This window comes from Lampetra fluviatilis, chromosome 64 (genome assembly GCF_964198595.1).
Source record: "Lampetra fluviatilis chromosome 64, kcLamFluv1.1, whole genome shotgun sequence".
NCBI lineage: Eukaryota > Metazoa > Chordata > Hyperoartia > Petromyzontiformes > Petromyzontidae > Lampetra > Lampetra fluviatilis.
In genome coordinates, this window is record NC_136338.1 from 7,116,109 (window position 1) to 7,137,672 (window position 21,564).

The 21,564-nt window shown below is 49.3% G+C and overlaps 2 protein-coding genes across 6 annotated transcripts in view; both read right to left on the bottom strand.

The window, feature by feature from the left end:
• Positions 1-15,690, bottom strand: part of NADSYN1 (NAD synthetase 1) — a 138,545-nt gene extending 122,855 nt beyond the window's left edge. For 3 of the 5 annotated variants that reach the window (XR_013640538.1, XM_078882223.1, XM_078882222.1), the window contains exon 1: positions 14,883-15,688. Coding sequence is in view for 3 of the 5 variants with exons in the window: in XM_078882222.1 (XP_078738348.1) it covers positions 14,883-14,967 (85 nt within the window). In the remaining 2 variants the exon portion in view is untranslated. Of the gene's footprint in view, positions 1-14,882 lie in introns of all 5 variants that reach the window. The other 2 variants (XR_013640539.1, XM_078882224.1) reach the window with 2 other exon arrangements.
• Positions 15,691-20,851: 5,161 nt separating this feature from the next.
• Positions 20,852-21,564, bottom strand: part of LOC144951916 (alpha-1,6-mannosylglycoprotein 6-beta-N-acetylglucosaminyltransferase B-like) — a 51,045-nt gene continuing 50,332 nt past the window's right edge. Inside the window, exon 16 of the mRNA XM_078882260.1 lies at positions 20,852-21,393. Coding sequence (XP_078738386.1) covers positions 21,201-21,393 — 193 coding nt within the window. The 3' untranslated portion in view covers positions 20,852-21,200. The remainder of the gene's footprint in view (positions 21,394-21,564) is intronic.

Consider the following 21,564-nt stretch of genomic DNA (forward strand, 5'->3'; position numbering starts at 1 on the left):
CATCTACAGAACGTGAAGAACCAGTGGCATCTACATCTACAGAACGTGAAGAACCAGTGGCATCTACGTTGACAGAACGTGAAAAACCAGTGGCATCTACATCTACAGAACGTGAAGAACCAGTGGCATCTACATCTACAGAACGTGAAGAACCAGTGGCATCTGCATCTACAGAACGTGAAGAACCAGTGGCATCTACATCTACAGAACGTGAAGAACCAGTGGCATCTACAGAACATGAAGAACCAGTGGCATCTACATCTACAGAAAGTGAAGAACCAGTGGCATCTACATCTACAGAACGTGAAGAACCAGTGGCATCTACATCTACAGAACGTGAAGAACCAGTAGCATCTACATCTACAGAACGTGAAGAACCAGTGGCATCTACATCTACAGAACGTGAAGAACCAGTGGCATCTACATCTACAGAACGTGAAGAACCAGTGGCATCTACGTTGACAGAACATGAAGAACCAGTGGCATCTGCATCTACAGAACGTGAAGAACCAGTGGCATCTACGTTGACAGAACGTGAAGAACCAGTGGCATCTACATCTACAGAACGTGAAGAACCAGTGGCATCTGCATCTACAGAACGTGAAGAACCAGTGGCATCTACGTTGACAGAACGTGAAGAACCAGTGGCATCTGCATCTACAGAACGTGAAGAACCAGTGGCATCTACGTTGACAGAACGTGAAGAACCAGTGGCATCTACATCTACAAAATGTGAAGAACCAGTGGCATCTGCATCTACAAAATGTGAAGAACCAGTGGCATCTACGTTGACAGAACGTGAAGAACCAGTGGCATTTGCATCTACAGAACTTGAAGAACCAGTGGCATCTACGTTGACAGAACGTGAAGAACCAGTGGCATCTACGTTGACAGAACGTGAAGAACCAGTGGCATCTACGTTGACAGAACGTGAAGAACCAGTGGCATCTACATCTACAGAACGTGAAGAACCAGTGGCATCTACGTTGACAGAACGTGAAGAACAAGTGGCATCTACATCTACAGAACGTGAAGAACCAGTGGCATCTACGTTGACAGAACGTGAAGAACCAGTGGCATCTGCATCTACAGAACATGAAAAACCATTGGCATCTACGTTGACAGAACGTCAAGAACCAGTGGCATCTATATCTACAGAACGTGAGAAACCAGTGGCATCTACCTTGACAGAATGTGAAGAACCAGTGGCATCTGCATCTACAGAACATGAAGAACCAGTGGCATCTACATCTACAGAACGTGAAGAACCAGTGGCATCTACATCTACAGAACGTGAAGAACCAGTGGCATCTACATCTACAGAACGTGAAGAACCAGTGGCATCTACATCTACAGAACGTGAAGAACCAGTGGCATCTACATCTACAGAACGTGAAGAACCAGTGGCATCTACATCTACAGAACGTGAAAAACCAGTGGCATCTACATCTACAGAACGTGAAGAACCAGTGGCATCTACATCTACAGAACGTGAAGAACCAGTGGCATCTACATCTACAGAACGTGAAGAACCAGTGGCATCTACATCTACAGAACATGAAGAACCAGTGGCATCTACATCTACAGAACATGAAGAACAAGTGGCATCTACATCTACAGAACGTGAAGAACCAGTGGCATGTACAACTACAGAACGTGAAGAACCAGTGGCATCTACATCTACAGAACGTGAAGAACCAGTGGCATCTACATCTACAGAACGTGAAAAACCAGTGGCATCTACATCTACAGAACGTGAAGAACCAGTGGCATCTACATCTACAGAACGTGAAGAACCAGTGGCATCTACATCTACAGAACGTGAAGAACCAGTGGCATCTACATCTACAGAACGTGAAGAACCAGTGGCATCTGCATCTACAGAACGTGAAGAACCAGTGGCATCTACGTTGACAGAACGTGAAGAACCAGTGGCATCTGCATCTACAGAACGTGAAGAACCAGTGGCATCTACGTTGAAAGAACGTGAAGAACCAGTGGTATCTATATCTACAGAACGTGAAGAAGCAGTGGCATCTGCATCTACAGAACGTGAAGAACCAGTGGCATCTACATCTACAGAACGTGAAGAACCAGTGGCATCTACATCTACAGAACGTGAAGAACCAGTGGCATCTACATCTACAGAACGTGAAGAACCAGTGGCATCTACATCTACAGAACGTGAAGAACCAGTGGCATCTACATCTACAGAACATGAAGAACCAGTGGCATCTACATCTACAGAACATGAAGAACAAGTGGCATCTACATCTACAGAACGTGAAGAACCAGTGGCATGTACAACTACAGAACGTGAAGAACCAGTGGCATCTACATCTACAGAACGTGAAGAACCAGTGGCATCTACATCTACAGAACGTGAAAAACCAGTGGCATCTACATCTACAGAACGTGAAGAACCAGTGGCATCTACATCTACAGAACGTGAAGAACCAGTGGCATCTACATCTACAGAACGTGAAGAACCAGTGGCATCTACATCTACAGAACGTGAAGAACCAGTGGCATCTGCATCTACAGAACGTGAAGAACCAGTGGCATCTACGTTGACAGAACGTGAAGAACCAGTGGCATCTGCATCTACAGAACGTGAAGAACCAGTGGCATCTACGTTGAAAGAACGTGAAGAACCAGTGGTATCTATATCTACAGAACGTGAAGAAGCAGTGGCATCTGCATCTACAGAACGTGAAGAACCAGTGGCATCTACATCTACAGAACGTGAAGAACCAGTGGCATCTACATCTACAGAACGTGAAGAACCAGTGGCATCTACATCTACAGAACGTGAAGAACCAGTGGCATCTACATCTACAGAACGTGAAGAACCAGTGGCATCTGCATCTACAGAATGTGAAGAACCAGTGGCATCTACGTTGACAGAACGTGAAGAACCAGTGGCATCTGCATCTACAGAACGTGAAGAACCAGTGGCATCTACGTTGAAAGAACGTGAAGAACCAGTGGTATCTACGTTGACAGAACGTGAAGAACCAGTGGCATCTGCATCTACAGAACGTGAAGAACCAGTGGCATCTACGTTGAAAGAACGTGAAGAACCAGTGGTATCTATATCTACAGAACGTGACGAAGCAGTGGCATCTGCATCTACAGAACGTGAAGAACCAGTGGCATCTACGTTGACAGAACGTGAAGAACCAGTGGCATCTACATTGACAGAACGTGAAGAACCAGTGGCATCTACATCTACAGAACGTGAAGAACCAGTGGCATCTACGTTGACAGAACGTGAAGAACCAGTGGCATCTGCATCTACAGAACATGAAGAACCAGTGGCATCTACGCTAACAGAACGTGAAGAACCAGTGGCATCTACGTTGACAGAACGTGAAGAACCAGTGGCATCTGCATCTACAGAACATGAAGAACCAGTGGCATCTACGTTGACAAAACGTGAAGAACCAGTGGCATCTACATCTACAGAACGTGAGAAACCAGTGGCATCTACCTTGACAGAACGTGAAGAACCAGTGGCATCTGCATCTACAGAACATGAAGAACCAGTGGCATCTGCATCTACAGAACGTGAAGAACCAGTGGCATCTACATCTACAGAACGTGAAGAACCAGTGGCATCTACATCTACAGAACGTGAGAAACCAGTGGCATCTACATCTACAGAACGTGAAGAACCAGTGGCATCTACATCTACAGAACGTGAAGAACCAGTGGCATCTACATCTACAGAACGTGAAGAAGCAGTGGCATCTACATCTACAGAACGTGAGAAACCAGTGGCATCTACGTTGACAGAACGTGAAGAACCAGTGGCATCTGCATCTACAGAACATGAAGAACCAGTGGCATCTACATCTAAAGAACGTGAAGAATCAGTGGCATCTACATCTACAGAACGTGAAGAACCAGTGGCATCTACATCTACAGAACGTGAAGAACCAGTGGCATCTACATCTACAGAACGCGAAGAACCAGTGGCATCTACATCTACAGAACGTGAAGAACCAGTGGCATCTACATCTACAGAACGTGAAGAACCAGTGGCATCTACATCTACAGAACGTGAAGAACCAGTGGCATCTACATCTACAGAACGTGAAGAACCAGTGGCATCTACATCTACAGAACATGAAGAACCAGTGGCATCTACATCTACAGAACGTGAAGAACCAGTGGCATCTACATCTACAGAACGTGAAGAACCAGTGGCATCTACATCTACAGAACGTGAAGAACCAGTGGCATCTACATCTACAGAACGTGAAGAACCAGTGGCATCTACATCTACAGAACGTGAAGAACCAGTGGCATCTACATCTACAGAACGTGAAGAACCAGTGGCATCTACATCTACAGAACGTGAAGAACCAGTGGCATCTACATCTACAGAACGTGAAGAACCAGTGGCATCTACATCTACAGAACGTGAAGAACCAGTGGCATCTACGTTGACAGAACGTGAAGAACCAGTGGCATCTGCATCTACAGAACGTGAAGAACCAGTGGCATCTACATCTACAGAACGTGAAGAACCAGTGGCATCTACATCTACAGAACGTGAAGAACCAGTGGCATCTACATCTACAGAACGTGAAGAACCAGTGGCATCTGCATCTACAGAACGTGAAGAACCAGTGGCATCTACGTTGACAGAACGTGAAGAACCAGTGGCATCTGCATCTACAGAACGTGAAGAACCAGTGGCATCTACGTTGAAAGAACGTGAAGAACCAGTGGTATCTATATCTACAGAACGTGAAGAAGCAGTGGCATCTGCATCTACAGAACGTGAAGAACCAGTGGCATCTACGTTGACAGAACGTGAAGAACCAGTGGCATCTACATCTACAAAATGTGAAGAACCAGTGGCATCTACGTTGACAGAACGTGAAGAACCAGTGGCATCTGCATCTACAGAACTTGAAGAACCAGTGGCATCTACGTTGACAGAACGTGAAGAACCAGTGGCATCTACATTGACAGAACGTGAAGAACCAGTGGCATCTACATCTACAGAACGTGAAGAACCAGTGGCATCTACGTTGACAGAACGTGAAGAACCAGTGGCATCTGCATCTACAGAACATGAAGAACCAGTGGCATCTACGCTAACAGAACGTGAAGAACCAGTGGCATCTACGTTGACAGAACGTGAAGAACCAGTGGCATCTGCATCTACAGAACGTGAAGAACCAGTGGCATCTACGTTGACAAAACGTGAAGAACCAGTGGCATCTACATCTACAGAACGTGAGAAACCAGTGGCATCTACCTTGACAGAACGTGAAGAACCAGTGGCATCTGCATCTACAGAACATGAAGAACCAGTGGCATCTACATCTACAGAACGTGAAGAACCAGTGGCATCTACATCTACAGAACGTGAAGAACCAGTGGCATCTACGTTGACAGAACGTGAAGAACCAGTGGCATCTACATCTACAGAACGTGAAGAACCAGTGGCATCTACATCTACAGAACGTGAAGAACCAGTGGCATCTACGTTGACAGAACGTGAAGAACCAGTGGCATCTGCATCTACAGAACGTGAAGAACCAGTGGCATCTACATCTACAGAACGTGAAGAACCAGTGGCATCTACATCTACAGAACGTGAAGAACCAGTGGCATCTACATCTACAGAACGTGAAGAACCAGTGGCATCTGCATCTACAGAACGTGAAGAACCAGTGGCATCTACGTTGACAGAACGTGAAGAACCAGTGGCATCTGCATCTACAGAACGTGAAGAACCAGTGGCATCTACGTTGAAAGAACGTGAAGAACCAGTGGTATCTATATCTACAGAACGTGAAGAAGCAGTGGCATCTGCATCTACAGAACGTGAAGAACCAGTGGCATCTACGTTGACAGAACGTGAAGAACCAGTGGCATCTACATCTACAAAATGTGAAGAACCAGTGGCATCTACGTTGACAGAACGTGAAGAACCAGTGGCATCTGCATCTACAGAACTTGAAGAACCAGTGGCATCTACGTTGACAGAACGTGAAGAACCAGTGGCATCTACATTGACAGAACGTGAAGAACCAGTGGCATCTACATCTACAGAACGTGAAGAACCAGTGGCATCTACGTTGACAGAACGTGAAGAACCAGTGGCATCTGCATCTACAGAACATGAAGAACCAGTGGCATCTACGCTAACAGAACGTGAAGAACCAGTGGCATCTACGTTGACAGAACGTGAAGAACCAGTGGCATCTGCATCTACAGAACGTGAAGAACCAGTGGCATCTACATCTACAGAACGTGAAGAAGCAGTGGCATCTACATCTACAGAACGTGAGAAACCAGTGGCATCTACGTTGACAGAACGTGAAGAACCAGTGGCATCTGCATCTACAGAACATGAAGAACCAGTGGCATCTACATCTAAAGAACGTGAAGAATCAGTGGCATCTACATCTACAGAACGTGAAGAACCAGTGGCATCTACATCTACAGAACGTGAAGAACCAGTGGCATCTACATCTACAGAACGCGAAGAACCAGTGGCATCTACATCTACAGAACGTGAAGAACCAGTGGCATCTACATCTACAGAACGTGAAGAACCAGTGGCATCTACATCTACAGAACGTGAAGAACCAGTGGCATCTACATCTACAGAACGTGAAGAACCAGTGGCATCTACATCTACAGAACATGAAGAACCAGTGGCATCTACATCTACAGAACGTGAAGAACCAGTGGCATCTACATCTACAGAACGTGAAGAACCAGTGGCATCTACATCTACAGAACGTGAAGAACCAGTGGCATCTACATCTACAGAACGTGAAGAACCAGTGGCATCTACATCTACAGAACGTGAAGAACCAGTGGCATCTACATCTACAGAACGTGAAGAACCAGTGGCATCTACATCTACAGAACGTGAAGAACCAGTGGCATCTACATCTACAGAACGTGAAGAACCAGTGGCATCTACATCTACAGAACGTGAAGAACCAGTGGCATCTACGTTGACAGAACGTGAAGAACCAGTGGCATCTGCATCTACAGAACGTGAAGAACCAGTGGCATCTACATCTACAGAACGTGAAGAACCAGTGGCATCTACATCTACAGAACGTGAAGAACCAGTGGCATCTACATCTACAGAACGTGAAGAACCAGTGGCATCTGCATCTACAGAACGTGAAGAACCAGTGGCATCTACGTTGACAGAACGTGAAGAACCAGTGGCATCTGCATCTACAGAACGTGAAGAACCAGTGGCATCTACGTTGAAAGAACGTGAAGAACCAGTGGTATCTATATCTACAGAACGTGAAGAAGCAGTGGCATCTGCATCTACAGAACGTGAAGAACCAGTGGCATCTACGTTGACAGAACGTGAAGAACCAGTGGCATCTACATCTACAAAATGTGAAGAACCAGTGGCATCTACGTTGACAGAACGTGAAGAACCAGTGGCATCTGCATCTACAGAACTTGAAGAACCAGTGGCATCTACGTTGACAGAACGTGAAGAACCAGTGGCATCTACATTGACAGAACGTGAAGAACCAGTGGCATCTACATCTACAGAACGTGAAGAACCAGTGGCATCTACGTTGACAGAACGTGAAGAACCAGTGGCATCTGCATCTACAGAACATGAAGAACCAGTGGCATCTACGCTAACAGAACGTGAAGAACCAGTGGCATCTACGTTGACAGAACGTGAAGAACCAGTGGCATCTGCATCTACAGAACGTGAAGAACCAGTGGCATCTACGTTGACAAAACGTGAAGAACCAGTGGCATCTACATCTACAGAACGTGAGAAACCAGTGGCATCTACCTTGACAGAACGTGAAGAACCAGTGGCATCTGCATCTACAGAACATGAAGAACCAGTGGCATCTACATCTACAGAACGTGAAGAACCAGTGGCATCTACATCTACAGAACGTGAAGAACCAGTGGCATCTACGTTGACAGAACGTGAAGAACCAGTGGCATCTACATCTACAGAACGTGAAGAACCAGTGGCATCTACATCTACAGAACGTGAAGAACCAGTGGCATCTACGTTGACAGAACGTGAAGAACCAGTGGCATCTGCATCTACAGAACGTGAAGAACCAGTGGCATCTACATCTACAGAACGTGAAGAACCAGTGGCATCTACATCTACAGAACGTGAAGAACCAGTGGCATCTACATCTACAGAACGTGAAGAACCAGTGGCATCTGCATCTACAGAACGTGAAGAACCAGTGGCATCTACGTTGACAGAACGTGAAGAACCAGTGGCATCTGCATCTACAGAACGTGAAGAACCAGTGGCATCTACGTTGAAAGAACGTGAAGAACCAGTGGTATCTATATCTACAGAACGTGAAGAAGCAGTGGCATCTGCATCTACAGAACGTGAAGAACCAGTGGCATCTACGTTGACAGAACGTGAAGAACCAGTGGCATCTACATCTACAAAATGTGAAGAACCAGTGGCATCTACGTTGACAGAACGTGAAGAACCAGTGGCATCTGCATCTACAGAACTTGAAGAACCAGTGGCATCTACGTTGACAGAACGTGAAGAACCAGTGGCATCTACATTGACAGAACGTGAAGAACCAGTGGCATCTACATCTACAGAACGTGAAGAACCAGTGGCATCTACGTTGACAGAACGTGAAGAACCAGTGGCATCTGCATCTACAGAACATGAAGAACCAGTGGCATCTACGCTAACAGAACGTGAAGAACCAGTGGCATCTACGTTGACAGAACCAGTGGCATCTGCATCTACAGAACGTGAAGAACCAGTGGCATCTACGTTGACAAAACGTGAAGAACCAGTGGCATCTACATCTACAGAACGTGAGAAACCAGTGGCATCTACCTTGACAGAACGTGAAGAACCAGTGGCATCTGCATCTACAGAACATGAAGAACCAGTGGCATCTACATCTACAGAACGTGAAGAACCAGTGGCATCTACATCTACAGAACGTGAAGAACCAGTGGCATCTACGTTGACAGAACGTGAAGAACCAGTGGCATCTACATCTACAGAACGTGAAGAACCAGTGGCATCTACATCTACAGAACGTGAAGAACCAGTGGCATCTGCATCTACAGAACGTGAAGAACCAGTGGCATCTACATCTACAGAACGTGAAGAACCAGTGGCATCTACATCTACAGAACGTGAGAAACCAGTGGCATCTACATCTACAGAACGTGAAGAACCAGTGGCATCTACATCTACAGAACGTGAAGAACCAGTGGCATCTACATCTACAGAACGTGAAGAAGCAGTGGCATCTACATCTACAGAACGTGAGAAACCAGTGGCATCTACGTTGACAGAACGTGAAGAACCAGTGGCATCTGCATCTACAGAACATGAAGAACCAGTGGCATCTACATCTAAAGAACGTGAAGAATCAGTGGCATCTACATCTACAGAACGTGAAGAACCAGTGGCATCTACATCTACAGAACGTGAAGAACCAGTGGCATCTACATCTACAGAACGCGAAGAACCAGTGGCATCTACATCTACAGAACGTGAAGAACCAGTGGCATCTACATCTACAGAACGTGAAGAACCAGTGGCATCTACATCTACAGAACGTGAAGAACCAGTGGCATCTACATCTACAGAACGTGAAGAACCAGTGGCATCTACATCTACAGAACATGAAGAACCAGTGGCATCTACATCTACAGAACGTGAAGAACCAGTGGCATCTACATCTACAGAACGTGAAGAACCAGTGGCATCTACATCAACAGAACGTGAAGAACCAGTGGCATCTACATCCACAGAACGTGAAGAACCAGTGGCATCTACATCTACAGAACGTGAAGAACCAGTGGCATCTACATCTACAGAACGTGAAGAACCAGTGGCATCTACGTTGACAGAACCTGAAGAACCAGTGGCATCTGCATCTACAGAACGTGAAGAACCAGTGGCATCTACGTTGACAGAACGTGAAGAACCAGTAGCATCTACATCTACAGAACGTGAAGAACCAGTGGCATCTGCATCTATGGAACGTGAAGAACCAGTGGCATCTACGTTGACAGAACGTGAAGAACCAGTGGCATCTGCATCTACAGAACGTGAAGAACCAGTGACATCTACGTTGACAGAACGTGAAGAATCAGTGGCATCTACATCTACAAAATGTGAAGAACCAGTGGCATCTACATCTACAAAATGTGAAGAACCAGTGGCATCTACATCTACAGAACGTGAAGAACCAGTGGCATCTACGTTGACAGAACGTGAAGAACCAGTGGCATCTGCATCTACAGAACATGAAGAACCAGTGGCATCTACGCTGACAGAACGTGAAGAACCAGTGGCATCTACGTTGACAAAAAGTGAAGAACCAGTGGCATCTACATCTACAGAACGTGAAGAACCAGTGGCATCTACGTTGACAGAACGTGAAGAACCAGTGGCATCTACATCTACAGAACGTGAAGAACCAGTGGCATCTACGTTGACAGAACGTGAAGAACCAGTGGCATCTGCATCTACAGAACATGAAGAACCAGTGGCATCTACGTTGACAGAACGTGAAGAACCAGTGGCATCTACATCTACAGAACGTGAGAAACCAGTGGCATCTACCTTGACAGAACGTGAAGAACCAGTGGCATCTGCATCTACAGAACATGAAGAACCAGTGGCATCTACATCTACAGAACGTGAAGAACCAGTGGCATCTACATCTACAGAACGTGAAGAACCAGTGGCATCTACATCTACAGAACGTGAAGAACCAGTGGCATCTACATCTACAGAACGTGAAGAACCAGTGGCATCTACATCTACAGAACGTGAAGAACCAGTGGCATCTACATCTACAGAACGTGAAAAACCAGTGGCATCTACATCTACAGAACGTAAAGAACCAGTGGCATCTACATCTACAGAACGTGAAGAACCAGTGGCATCTACAGAACGTGAATAACCAGTGGCATCTACATCTACAGAACGGGAAGAAAGAGTGGCATCTACATCAACAGAACGTGAAGAACCAGTGGCATCTACATCTACAGAACGTGAAGAACCAGTGGCATCTACATCTACAGAACGTGAAGAACCAGTGGCATCTACATCTACAGAAAGTGAAGAACCAGTGGCATCTACATCTACAGAACGTGAAGAACCAGTGGCATCTACATCTACAGAACGTGAAGAACCAGTGGCATCTACATCTACAGAACGTGAATAACCAGTGGCATCTACATCTACAGAACGTGAAGAACCAGTGGCATCTACATCTACAGAACGTGAAGAACCAGTGGCATCTACATCTACAGAATGTGAAGAACCAGTGGCATCTACATCTACAGAACATGAAGAACCAGTGGCATCTACATCTACAGAACGTGAAGAACCAGTGGCATCTACATCTACAGAACATGAAGAACCAGTGGCATCTGCATCAACAGAACGTGAAGAACCAGTGGCATCTGCATCCACAGAACGTGAAGAACCAGTGGCATCTACATCTACAGAACGTGAAGAACCAGTTGCATCTACGATGACAGAACGTGAATAACCAGTGGCATCTACATCTACAGAACGTGAAGAATCAGTGGCATCTACGTTGACAGAACGTGAAGAACCAGTGGCATCTACGTTGACAGAACGTGAAGAACCAGTGGCATCTACGTTGACAGAACGTGAAGAACCAGTGGCATCTACATCTACAGAACGTGAAGAACCAGTGGCATCTACATCTACAGAACGCGAAGAACCAGTTGCATCTACGTTGACAGAACGTGAAGAACCAGTGGCATCTACGTTGACAGAACGTGAAGAACCAGTGGCATCTACGTTGACAGAACGTGAAGAACCAGTGGCATCTACATCTACAGAACGTGAAGAACCAGTGGCATCTACATCTACAGAACGCGAAGAACCAGTGGCATCTACATCTACAGAACGTGAAGAACCAGTGGCATCTACATCTACAGAACGTGAAGAACCAGTGGCATCTACATCTACAGAACGTGAAGAACCAGTGGCATCTACATCTACAGAACGTGAAGAACCAGTGGCATCTACATCTACAGAACATGAAGAACCAGTGGCATCTACATCTACAGAACGTGAAGAACCAGTGGCATCTACATCTACAGAACGTGAAGAACCAGTGGCATCTACATCTACAGAACGTGAAGAACCAGTGGCATCTACATCTACAGAACGTGAAGAACCAGTGACATCTACGTTGACAGAACGTGAAGAACCAGTGGCATCTGCATCTACAGAACGTGAAGAACCAGTGGCATCTACGTTGACAGAACGTGAAGAACCAGTAGCATCTACATCTACAGAACGTGAAGAACCAGTGGCATCTGCATCTATGGAACGTGAAGAACCAGTGGCATCTACGTTGACAGAACGTGAAGAACCAGTGGCATCTGCATCTACAGACCGTGAAGAACCAGTGACATCTACGTTGACAGAACGTGAAGAACCAGTGGCATCTACATCTACAAAATGTGAAGAACCAGTGGCATCTACATCTACAAAATGTGAAGAACCAGTGGCATCTACATCTACAGAACGTGAAGAACCAGTGGCATCTATGTTGACAGAACGTGAAGAACCAGTGGCATCTGCATCTACAGAACATGAAGAACCAGTGGCATCTACATCTACAGAACGTGAAGAACCAGTGGCATCTACGTTGACAGAACGTGAAGAACCAGTGGCATCTACATCTACAGAACGTGAAGAACCAGTGGCATCTACGTTGACAGAACGTGAAGAACCAGTGGCATCTACATCTACAGAACGTGAAGAACCAGTGGCATCTACGTTGACAGAACGTGAAGAACCAGTGGCATCTGCATCTACAGAACATGAAGAACCAGTGGCATCTACGTTGACAGAACGTGAAGAACCAGTGGCATCTACATCTACAGAACGTGAGAAACCAGTGGCATCTACCTTGACAGAACGTGAAGAACCAGTGGCATCTGCATCTACAGAACATGAAGAACCAGTGGCATCTACATCTACAGAACGTGAAGAACCAGTGGCATCTACATCTACAGAACGTGAAGAACCAGTGGCATCTACATCTACAGAACGTGAAAAACCAGTGGCATCTACATCTACAGAACGTGAAGAACCAGTGGCATCTACATCTACAGAACGTGAAGAACCAGTGGCATCTACATCTACAGAACGTGAATAACCAGTGGCATCTACATCTACAGAACGGGAAGAAAGAGTGGCATCTACATCAACAGAACGTGAAGAACCAGTGGCATCTACATCTACAGAACGTGAAGAACCAGTGGCATCTACATCTACAGAACGTGAAGAACCAGTGGCATCTACATCTACAGAAAGTGAAGAACCAGTGGCATCTACATCTACAGAACGTGAAGAACCAGTGGCATCTACATCTACAGAACGTGAATAACCAGTGGCATCTACATCTACAGAACGTGAATAACCAGTGGCATCTACATCTACAGAACGTGAAGAACCAGTGGCATCTACATCTACAGAACGTGAAGAACCAGTGGCATCTACATCTACAGAACATGAAGAACCAGTGGCATCTACATCTACAGAACGTGAAGAACCAGTGGCATCTACATCTACAGAACATGAAGAACCAGTGGCATCTGCATCCACAGAACGTGAAGAACCAGTGGCATCTACATCTACACAACGTGAAGAACCAGTGGCATCTACGTTGACAAAACGTGAAGAACCAGTGTCATCTACGTTGACAGAACGTGAAGAACCAGTGGCATCTACGTTGACAGAACGTGAAGAACCAGTGGCATCTACATCTACAGAACGTGAAGAACCAGTGGCATCTACATCTACAGAACGTGAAGAACCAGTGGCATCTGCATCTACAGAACGTGAAGAACCAGTGGCATCTACATCTACAGAACGTGAAGAACCAGTGGCATCTGCATCTACAGAACGTGAAGAACCAGTGGCATCTGCATCTACAGAACGTGAAGAACCAGTGGCATCTACAGAACGTGAAGCACCAGTGGCATCTACATCTACAGAACGCGAAGAACCAGTGGCATCTACATCTACAGAACGTGAAGAACCAGTGGCATCTGCATCTACAGAACATGAAGAACCAGTGGTATCTACGTTGACAGAACGTGAAGAACCAGTGGCATCTACGTTGACAGAACGTAATGAACCAGTGGCCTCGAACCCACGACCTCCTGTACATCAAGCGAGGTAGTTAACATCTCCAAGCCACTGTGGTGTTTTGTGAGGAGTTGTGAGGAGTCGTAAGGAGTGGTGAGGAGTGATTGGTGAAGAGTGATTGGTGAGGAGTGATTGGTGAGTGAGTGGTGAGGAGTGAGTGGTGAGTGGTGAGTGGTGAGGAGTGGTGAGGAGTGAGTGGTGAGTGAGTGGTGAGGAGTGAGTGGTGAGGAGTGAGTGCCACTCACTCCTCACCACTCACTCCTCACCACTCACTGAGTGGTGAGGAGGGAGTGGTGAGTGAGTGGTGAGGAGTGGGTGGTGAGGAGTGAGTGGTGAGGAGTGGGTGGTGAGGAGTGAGTGGTGAGGAGTGGGTGGTGAGGAGTGAGTGGTGAGGAGTGAGTGGTGAGGAGTGAGTGGTGAGGAGTGGTGAGGAGTGAGTGGTGAGTGAGTGGTGAGTGAGTGGTGAGTGAGTGGTGAGGAGTGGTGAGGAGTGAGTGGTGAGGAGTGATTGGTGAGTGAGTGGTGAGGAGTGAGTGGTGAGGAGGGAGTGGTGAGTGAGTGGTGAGGAGTGGGTGGTGAGGAGTGGTGAGGAGTGGGTGGTGAGGAGTGAGTGGTGAGGAGTGAGTGGTGAGTGAGGGAGTGGTGAGTGAGTGGTGAGTGATTGGTGAGGAGTGGTGAGGAGTCTCACTGGTGAGCACGCGCTCCGTGTTGCCCTGGAAGTCGAGCGCCCATTGCGAGAGCGCACAGCTCGCCAGCGTCACCTTGCGGCCCATGGCACTCACCACCAACTCACCACTCACCACCAACTCACCACCAACTCACCACTCACTCACCAACTAACCACCAACTCACCACTCACTCACCACCAACTCACCACACACTCACCACACACTCACCAACAACTCACCACCACCTCACCACTCACCACCAACTCACCACCAACTCACTCACCACCAACTCACCACCAACTCACCACTCACCACCAACTCACTCACCACCAACTCACCACTCACTCACTCACCACTCACCACCAACTCACCACTCACTCACCACTCACTCACCACTCACTCACCACTCACTCACCACCAACTCACCACTCACTCACTCACCACCAACTCACCACCAACTCACCACGCACTCACCACGCACTCACTCACCACTCACTCACCACTCACTCACCACTCACTCACCACCAACTCACCACCAACTCACCACTCACCACCAACTCACCAATAACTCACCACTCACTCACTCACCACTCACTCACCACCAACTCACCACTCACTCTAAATCAGACCCCTCTCAGCCTTCTCCGCACAACCTCCACGCTTCCTGTCTCTCCCCTCACTCTCCTTCACTCTCCCCCTTTACTCTCCCCTCGCTCTCTCCCTTCACTCCCCCTCACTCTCCCTTCACTCTCCTTCACGCTCCCCAATCTCCCGCCTCACTCTCCTCTCTTTCCCGCCTCGCCTCTCTCCAGCGTCCACCCGCACAGAACCGCGTCGCTGTGTGATGACGTCCCCCACCCCCACCTACAAACCCCCAACCCCCCTACTCACCCCCACCCCCCTACTCACCCCCATCCCCCTACTCACCCCCATCCCCCTTCTCACCCCCATCCCCCTACTCACCCCCACCCCCCTACTCACCCCTACCTCCCTACTCACCCCTAACCACCTACTCACCCCTACCCTCCTACTCACCCCTACCCCCCTACTCACCCCTACCTCCCTACTCACCCCTAACCACCTACTCACTCCTACCCCCCTACTCACCCCTACCCCCCTACTCACCCCTACCCCCCTACTCACCCCTACCCCCCTACTCACCCCTACCTCCCTACTCACCCCTACCCCCCTACTCACCCCTACCCCCTTACTCACCCCTACCCCCCTACTCACCGCTACCCCCCTACTCACCCCTACCCCCCTACTCACCCCTACCCCCCTACTCACCCCTACCCCCCTACTCACCCCTACCCCTCTACTCACCCCTACCTCCCTACTCACCCCTAACCACCTACTCACCCCTACCCCCTTACCCCTACCCTCCTACTCACCCCTACCCTCCTACTCACCCCTACCCCCCTACTCACCCCTACCCCCTACTCACCCCCACCCCCCTACTCACCCCTACCCCCCTACTCACCCCTACCCTCCTACTCACCCCCACCCCCCTACTCACCCCTACCCCCCTACTCACCCCTACCCCTCTACTCACCCCTACCTCCCTACTCACCCCTAACCACCTACTCACCCCTACCCCCTTACCCACCCCTACCCTCCTACTCACCCCCACCCCACTACTCACCCCCACCCCCCTACTCACCCCCACCCCCCTACTCACCCCCACCCCCCTACTCACCCCCCACCCCCCTACTCACCCCCAATCCCCTACTCACCCCCACCCCCCTACTCACCCCTACCCCCCTACTCACCCCTACCCCCCTACTCACCCCTACCCCCCTACTCACCCCTACTCACCCCTACCCCCTACTCACCCCTACCCCCCCTACTCACCCCTAACCACCTACTCACCCCTACCCTCCTACTCACCCCTATCCTCCTACTCACCCCTACCCCCCTACTCACCCCTACCCTCCTACTCACCCCTACTCCCCTACTCACCACTACCCACCTACTCACCCCTACCCTCCTACTCACCCCTACCCACCTACTCACCCCTACCCTCCTATACTCACCCCTACCCCCCTACTCACCCCTAACCACCTACTCACCCCTACCCTCCTACTCACCCCTACCCCCCTACTCACCACTACCCTCCTACTCACCCCTACCCCCCTACTCACCCCTACCCCCCTACTCACTGCTACCCCCCTACTCACCGCTACCCCCCTACTCACCCCTACCCTCCTACTCACCCCTACCCTCCTACTCACCCCTACCCTACATCCTAACCTCCAACATACCCTCTAAGGGGCCGTCTATAAATTACGTCACGCATCTGGGGGGGGGGGGGGGTCAAACATTTGTGACGATGTGTGACGAGGGGGGGGGGTGAGAAATGTGACGTCACGTCAAAATGCCCAACTTTAAATAAATATAAACACGTTCTAATTAAATATACTTTTTAATAAATGTTTTCTCCTACAACATCAGAGTGCAGCGCCACATTAAATACGCACTACAATGACAATAGTTTAAAGCGATTTGTAGCATGTTTTATTTGGGGGGGGGCAGAGCTTTGTGACGTCATATTTGAGGGGGGGGGGTCTGACTTTTTGTGACGCCGTGTGACGAGGGGGGGGGGTTAAACATCGTCCAAAATCGCGTGACGTCATTTCCGGAACGGGAAGAGTCTTCCGGAACGGGAAGAGTCTTCCGGAACGGGAAAAGAATCTTCCGGAACGGGAAGAGTCTTCCGGAACGGGAAGAGTCTTCCGGAACGGGAAGAGTCTTCCGGAACGGGAAGAGTCTTCCGGAAGACGGTGGACCCAACCGAAACGTCGTTTTATCTCTTCACTTAAAGCTTTCGTGACTGCAGGAATTTTACAAAAATAACAATTTTTTTTACAAAAATAGCAAAAAACATCGACGTTTCGATCGCAACCCGATGGTTGTGTTAATCCCGATGGTGCTCGTCAAGAAGTGCCTCCAAGTCTTATCGTCACACTGGCAAAAAGGTTCCATAAATAATGCCCTGGCTGGCAATAATTATTACAACTCGCCTTTTGCCCGTCCAAGGACGGGTGTATTGCAGTAAATCTGAAACTTGCAAGCGAAAAGCAGAGCGCGACGTGATATTCATTGCATTAATGCGTGTGCGATTTGTAAGGGCGCGGTGACACAGACCCATTTCATTTAAAGGATATAATCCCTTGTTCATCATGACGTCCTTTTTACTTTGATGTCTCACTAGCGTTACGGAGATCGCGTGACGTGAGGGTTCTGCCTTTGTCGTGAGGGACGCCGAGGGGGGAGGAGGCATCCCTCAGCCCCCAATGTGGAGTGATGTCACCTGCTCATGATTATTAATGCGGGGGGGGGGGGGGTGTCCATGTGGAGGACGTAACATGTTCATGATAATTATTAATGAGGGGGGCTGGTCGACGGAGTGACGTCACGAGTGTTGCACACATACATTCTTGCCTCATCTCAGGTTATAATAATGGGGGGTGTCCATTTGGAAGATGTCACCTAATCGTGAATATTAATGACGGGGGCTGGTCAATGTGGAGTGATGTCACGAGCGTTAAGGACAGACATTCCTGGGTGATTATAGCCGGGTATATGTCGGGGGCAGGTAGCGATGTGTGAGGGAGAGAAGAATCCGCCTCTCAAATCTCCCAGGAGCCCTGTGACAACCTTATTCATTGGCTGTGTCGGGTGGTGGCAGGTTAACAACACATTTATATTTATGACATCGAATCCCCCCCCCCAAAAAAAAACCGCTTATGGATAATATTGTGTCGCCAAAGCCCTAATATACTCTTTGGTTCTTTCGGTAAAGTCACGTAGGTAGAAATGAACAGATCACGACGTTTCGATCGCAACACAAGCAATCATCATCAGGTGAGACAATTACAGCAGGAAAACTGCTGCAGCAGGCCAGAGAGCTGCCGTGACCGAGAGGTTATAACAATACAACCCAAGGGTGAGTGGGCGGGGCTAGAGATGGAAGAGAGAGGGGGGGGGGGGCAGAGCAAGATCAGCGGCGGCGGGAGAGCTCTCCCGCCGCTGCTGATCTTGATCTGCCGCCCCCTCTCTCTCCCCCTGGCAGAGGTCACAATCGGGTACCCGTACCCTACCCGGCTACGGGTACCCATTTGCGACCCTGGTGCGGCCGGGTACGGGTAGGCCGTGAGTCACTGTTAACCGTTTGTCATTCATTTCCCAACGTCTTGTCTCTTCTCACAATTCAAGTTCCTAGAATCAACCCACCCGCGCCTGCAACATGGCTTCATCCCAGAGGTCGCAATCGGGTACCCGTACCCTACCCGATACCCGGCTACCCGTACCCGGCTGTGTATCGGGTAGGGTACCCGTTTGCGACCCTGGTGCGGCGGGTACGGGTGTAGGGGTGTTAGAGAGAGAGCCGTTATGCATGGCAGCTTATGGGAAACAAACACAGTGGGCGGGGCTACGTGAGTGCACGGGGGGGGGGTGCTCTCAACGACGTCTGCACCAGGCAGCCCGGGGCCCCACCCCTCAGCGGGGGTGGAGTATAAAGGGGGATGTGTCAGAGGGCTCGGGGCAGAATGTTAAAGCTAAACCAGTGAAGACCGAAGATCGTCTAGCTAGAGCCCTGGACTCCCCTGGGACGCCGCCCTTGTCAGGGCCGCGCAGGACCGAGCCAGCGGCGTGGTCCCGAGAACCAGAGCTAGTGCTCTGGGACTCCGGGTACCGTAGCCCGATTTACCAGTGTCGGGCCAGACAGCCTCCCCTAGCCCGTTAGTGGAGGACTAGGAGGTAGGTCAGAGATAGCTAGCAGTGTATTCCCAGCTAGCCGGGTGAGGGGGCCGATACCCCCTCTAGTATTGTATGTCCACAGTTGTGACTACTTGTACGGAATAAATACGTGTGCCTCACCAACGGTGTCCAAGAGTCATCAACGGTACTTCACGGGTAAGGAATCAAAACCCGTTTGCGACCTCTGCCCCCTGGCGAGCTCTCCCGCCGTCGCGATCTTGCTGCCCCGCCCCCCTCTCTCTTCCATCTCTAGCCCCGCCCACTTAGCCTTGGGTTGCTCCCAGCTCAGACCGGCAGCTCTCTCGTCTGCTGCAGCAGTTTTCCGGCTGTAATTGTCTCACCTGATGACGATTGCTTGTGTTGCGATTTACCTACTTGACTTTACCGAAAGAACCTAAGAATATGGATGCCTGCAGTCACGAAAGCTTGGATGCCTGCAGTCACAAAATCAAGATTAAAGCCCAACTACTCCTTAAAAAGAAATACAATAAAATCAGATTTCATGGCAGTTTCCCTGACCAGTAGTAGCAGCATCATCAGCAGCAGCATCTCCAGAGCCAACAGGAGAGCAGGGAGTGGGAAGAGCGCGGTGGGCCAGCACTGGCTTCACACCAGCTGTCTGGGTCCACCACCAGCAAAAATGTCAGCGCCACGCGGCACACCACATATCCCAGTGTAGGTCCAGCAACGGGTCCATGGTGCCACCTGCTCGGGCCTGCCAGCCACCCAGTGAACGTTCAGCGAAAGGTGTAGGGGACGACGGTTAACATCTCGCCACGGTACCTAGGAGATGTTAACTACCTCGCTAGGTATACAGGAGGTCGTGGGTTCGATCCCGACCCTGATGCCTGTTGTATATTTTAAATGTACATGTTTTCCTCATGGTTGCGTGGATTTTTCTCCACGTTTCTAACTCTACAATTAGAAACGTGCGTTTATAGTATTTGCTATAAATGTCCACGTGATAAGCCACTTCGTTGAGCTATTTGTGATAGCCAGGTCACTTCTGAAAAAGAACTACATAGGCTGAGTGGGCCATATCTGGTAAACTAAATAAAAAAAAGTGTTTTAAAATAGTCTGTTCTCCTATAATGCGGTAGTAGTTGTGTCGTTCCTGAAGAACACCGCATTATGGAAAAATCGCTTTATAAGCAGTCTGCGATAACACGGGAGATCCGTACACAGGCCAAGCAATGTCTTGTGTGCGATCATGCTACGCCAAGGCAGCCGTTAATACCTGCTTATTCCCTAACTACATTCATCATCGCGTTACATCCCAAATGGCTTAATGAAAACAACAACACGCGGAGTTATAGGAGAAACAGACTGTGGCAGTTGAGTCTTTCAGGCCACATTTCCCACTGGCATATCCGAGGCGAGCCACCGTGGGGCCAGCACGGTAGCGGTGGGTTCTTTTTCACTGGGGACTTTGCTTAACCGGGCTGGACTGCAAGCGAGCAGTAACGACACACTGCTAGCGCTGCTGCCGCCGCTAGTGCTAGCACCTCCAGCCTGGCTCGGCATGGCTCTGTTTGTGGAGTTGGGGAAAAACCGGGGGAGGGTGTGAGGGAGAGGCATCAGAGGCAATCGTGGCACAGCGCCAGCTGCCCCTTCAGGAAATCGCGGCAGGGGCAGACCCTGCCCCACGCGGCCCCAGCGCAGCTGAAGAGCAGCGGCTCCTTCTGCAGGAAGCAGCGGTGCTGGGAGCGGAGGAACGCCGGATAGAGGTGGCTCTCCCCCTCCTCCAGCGCATCGCATCGTATGCCCAGCCTGAACCGGGGAGGATGGGGGTGCGGAGGGAGGTGATGTCTCAGTGACCCGAGGCTTCCGCGCTGGTGCCGTGCCGCAGTTGTCTTCTGGATGGCCGGCACGATGTCCTGACGTTTCGGTCATCACCGTCGTTACACCATCACTATCATTGTCATTGCCATGATAAAAAAG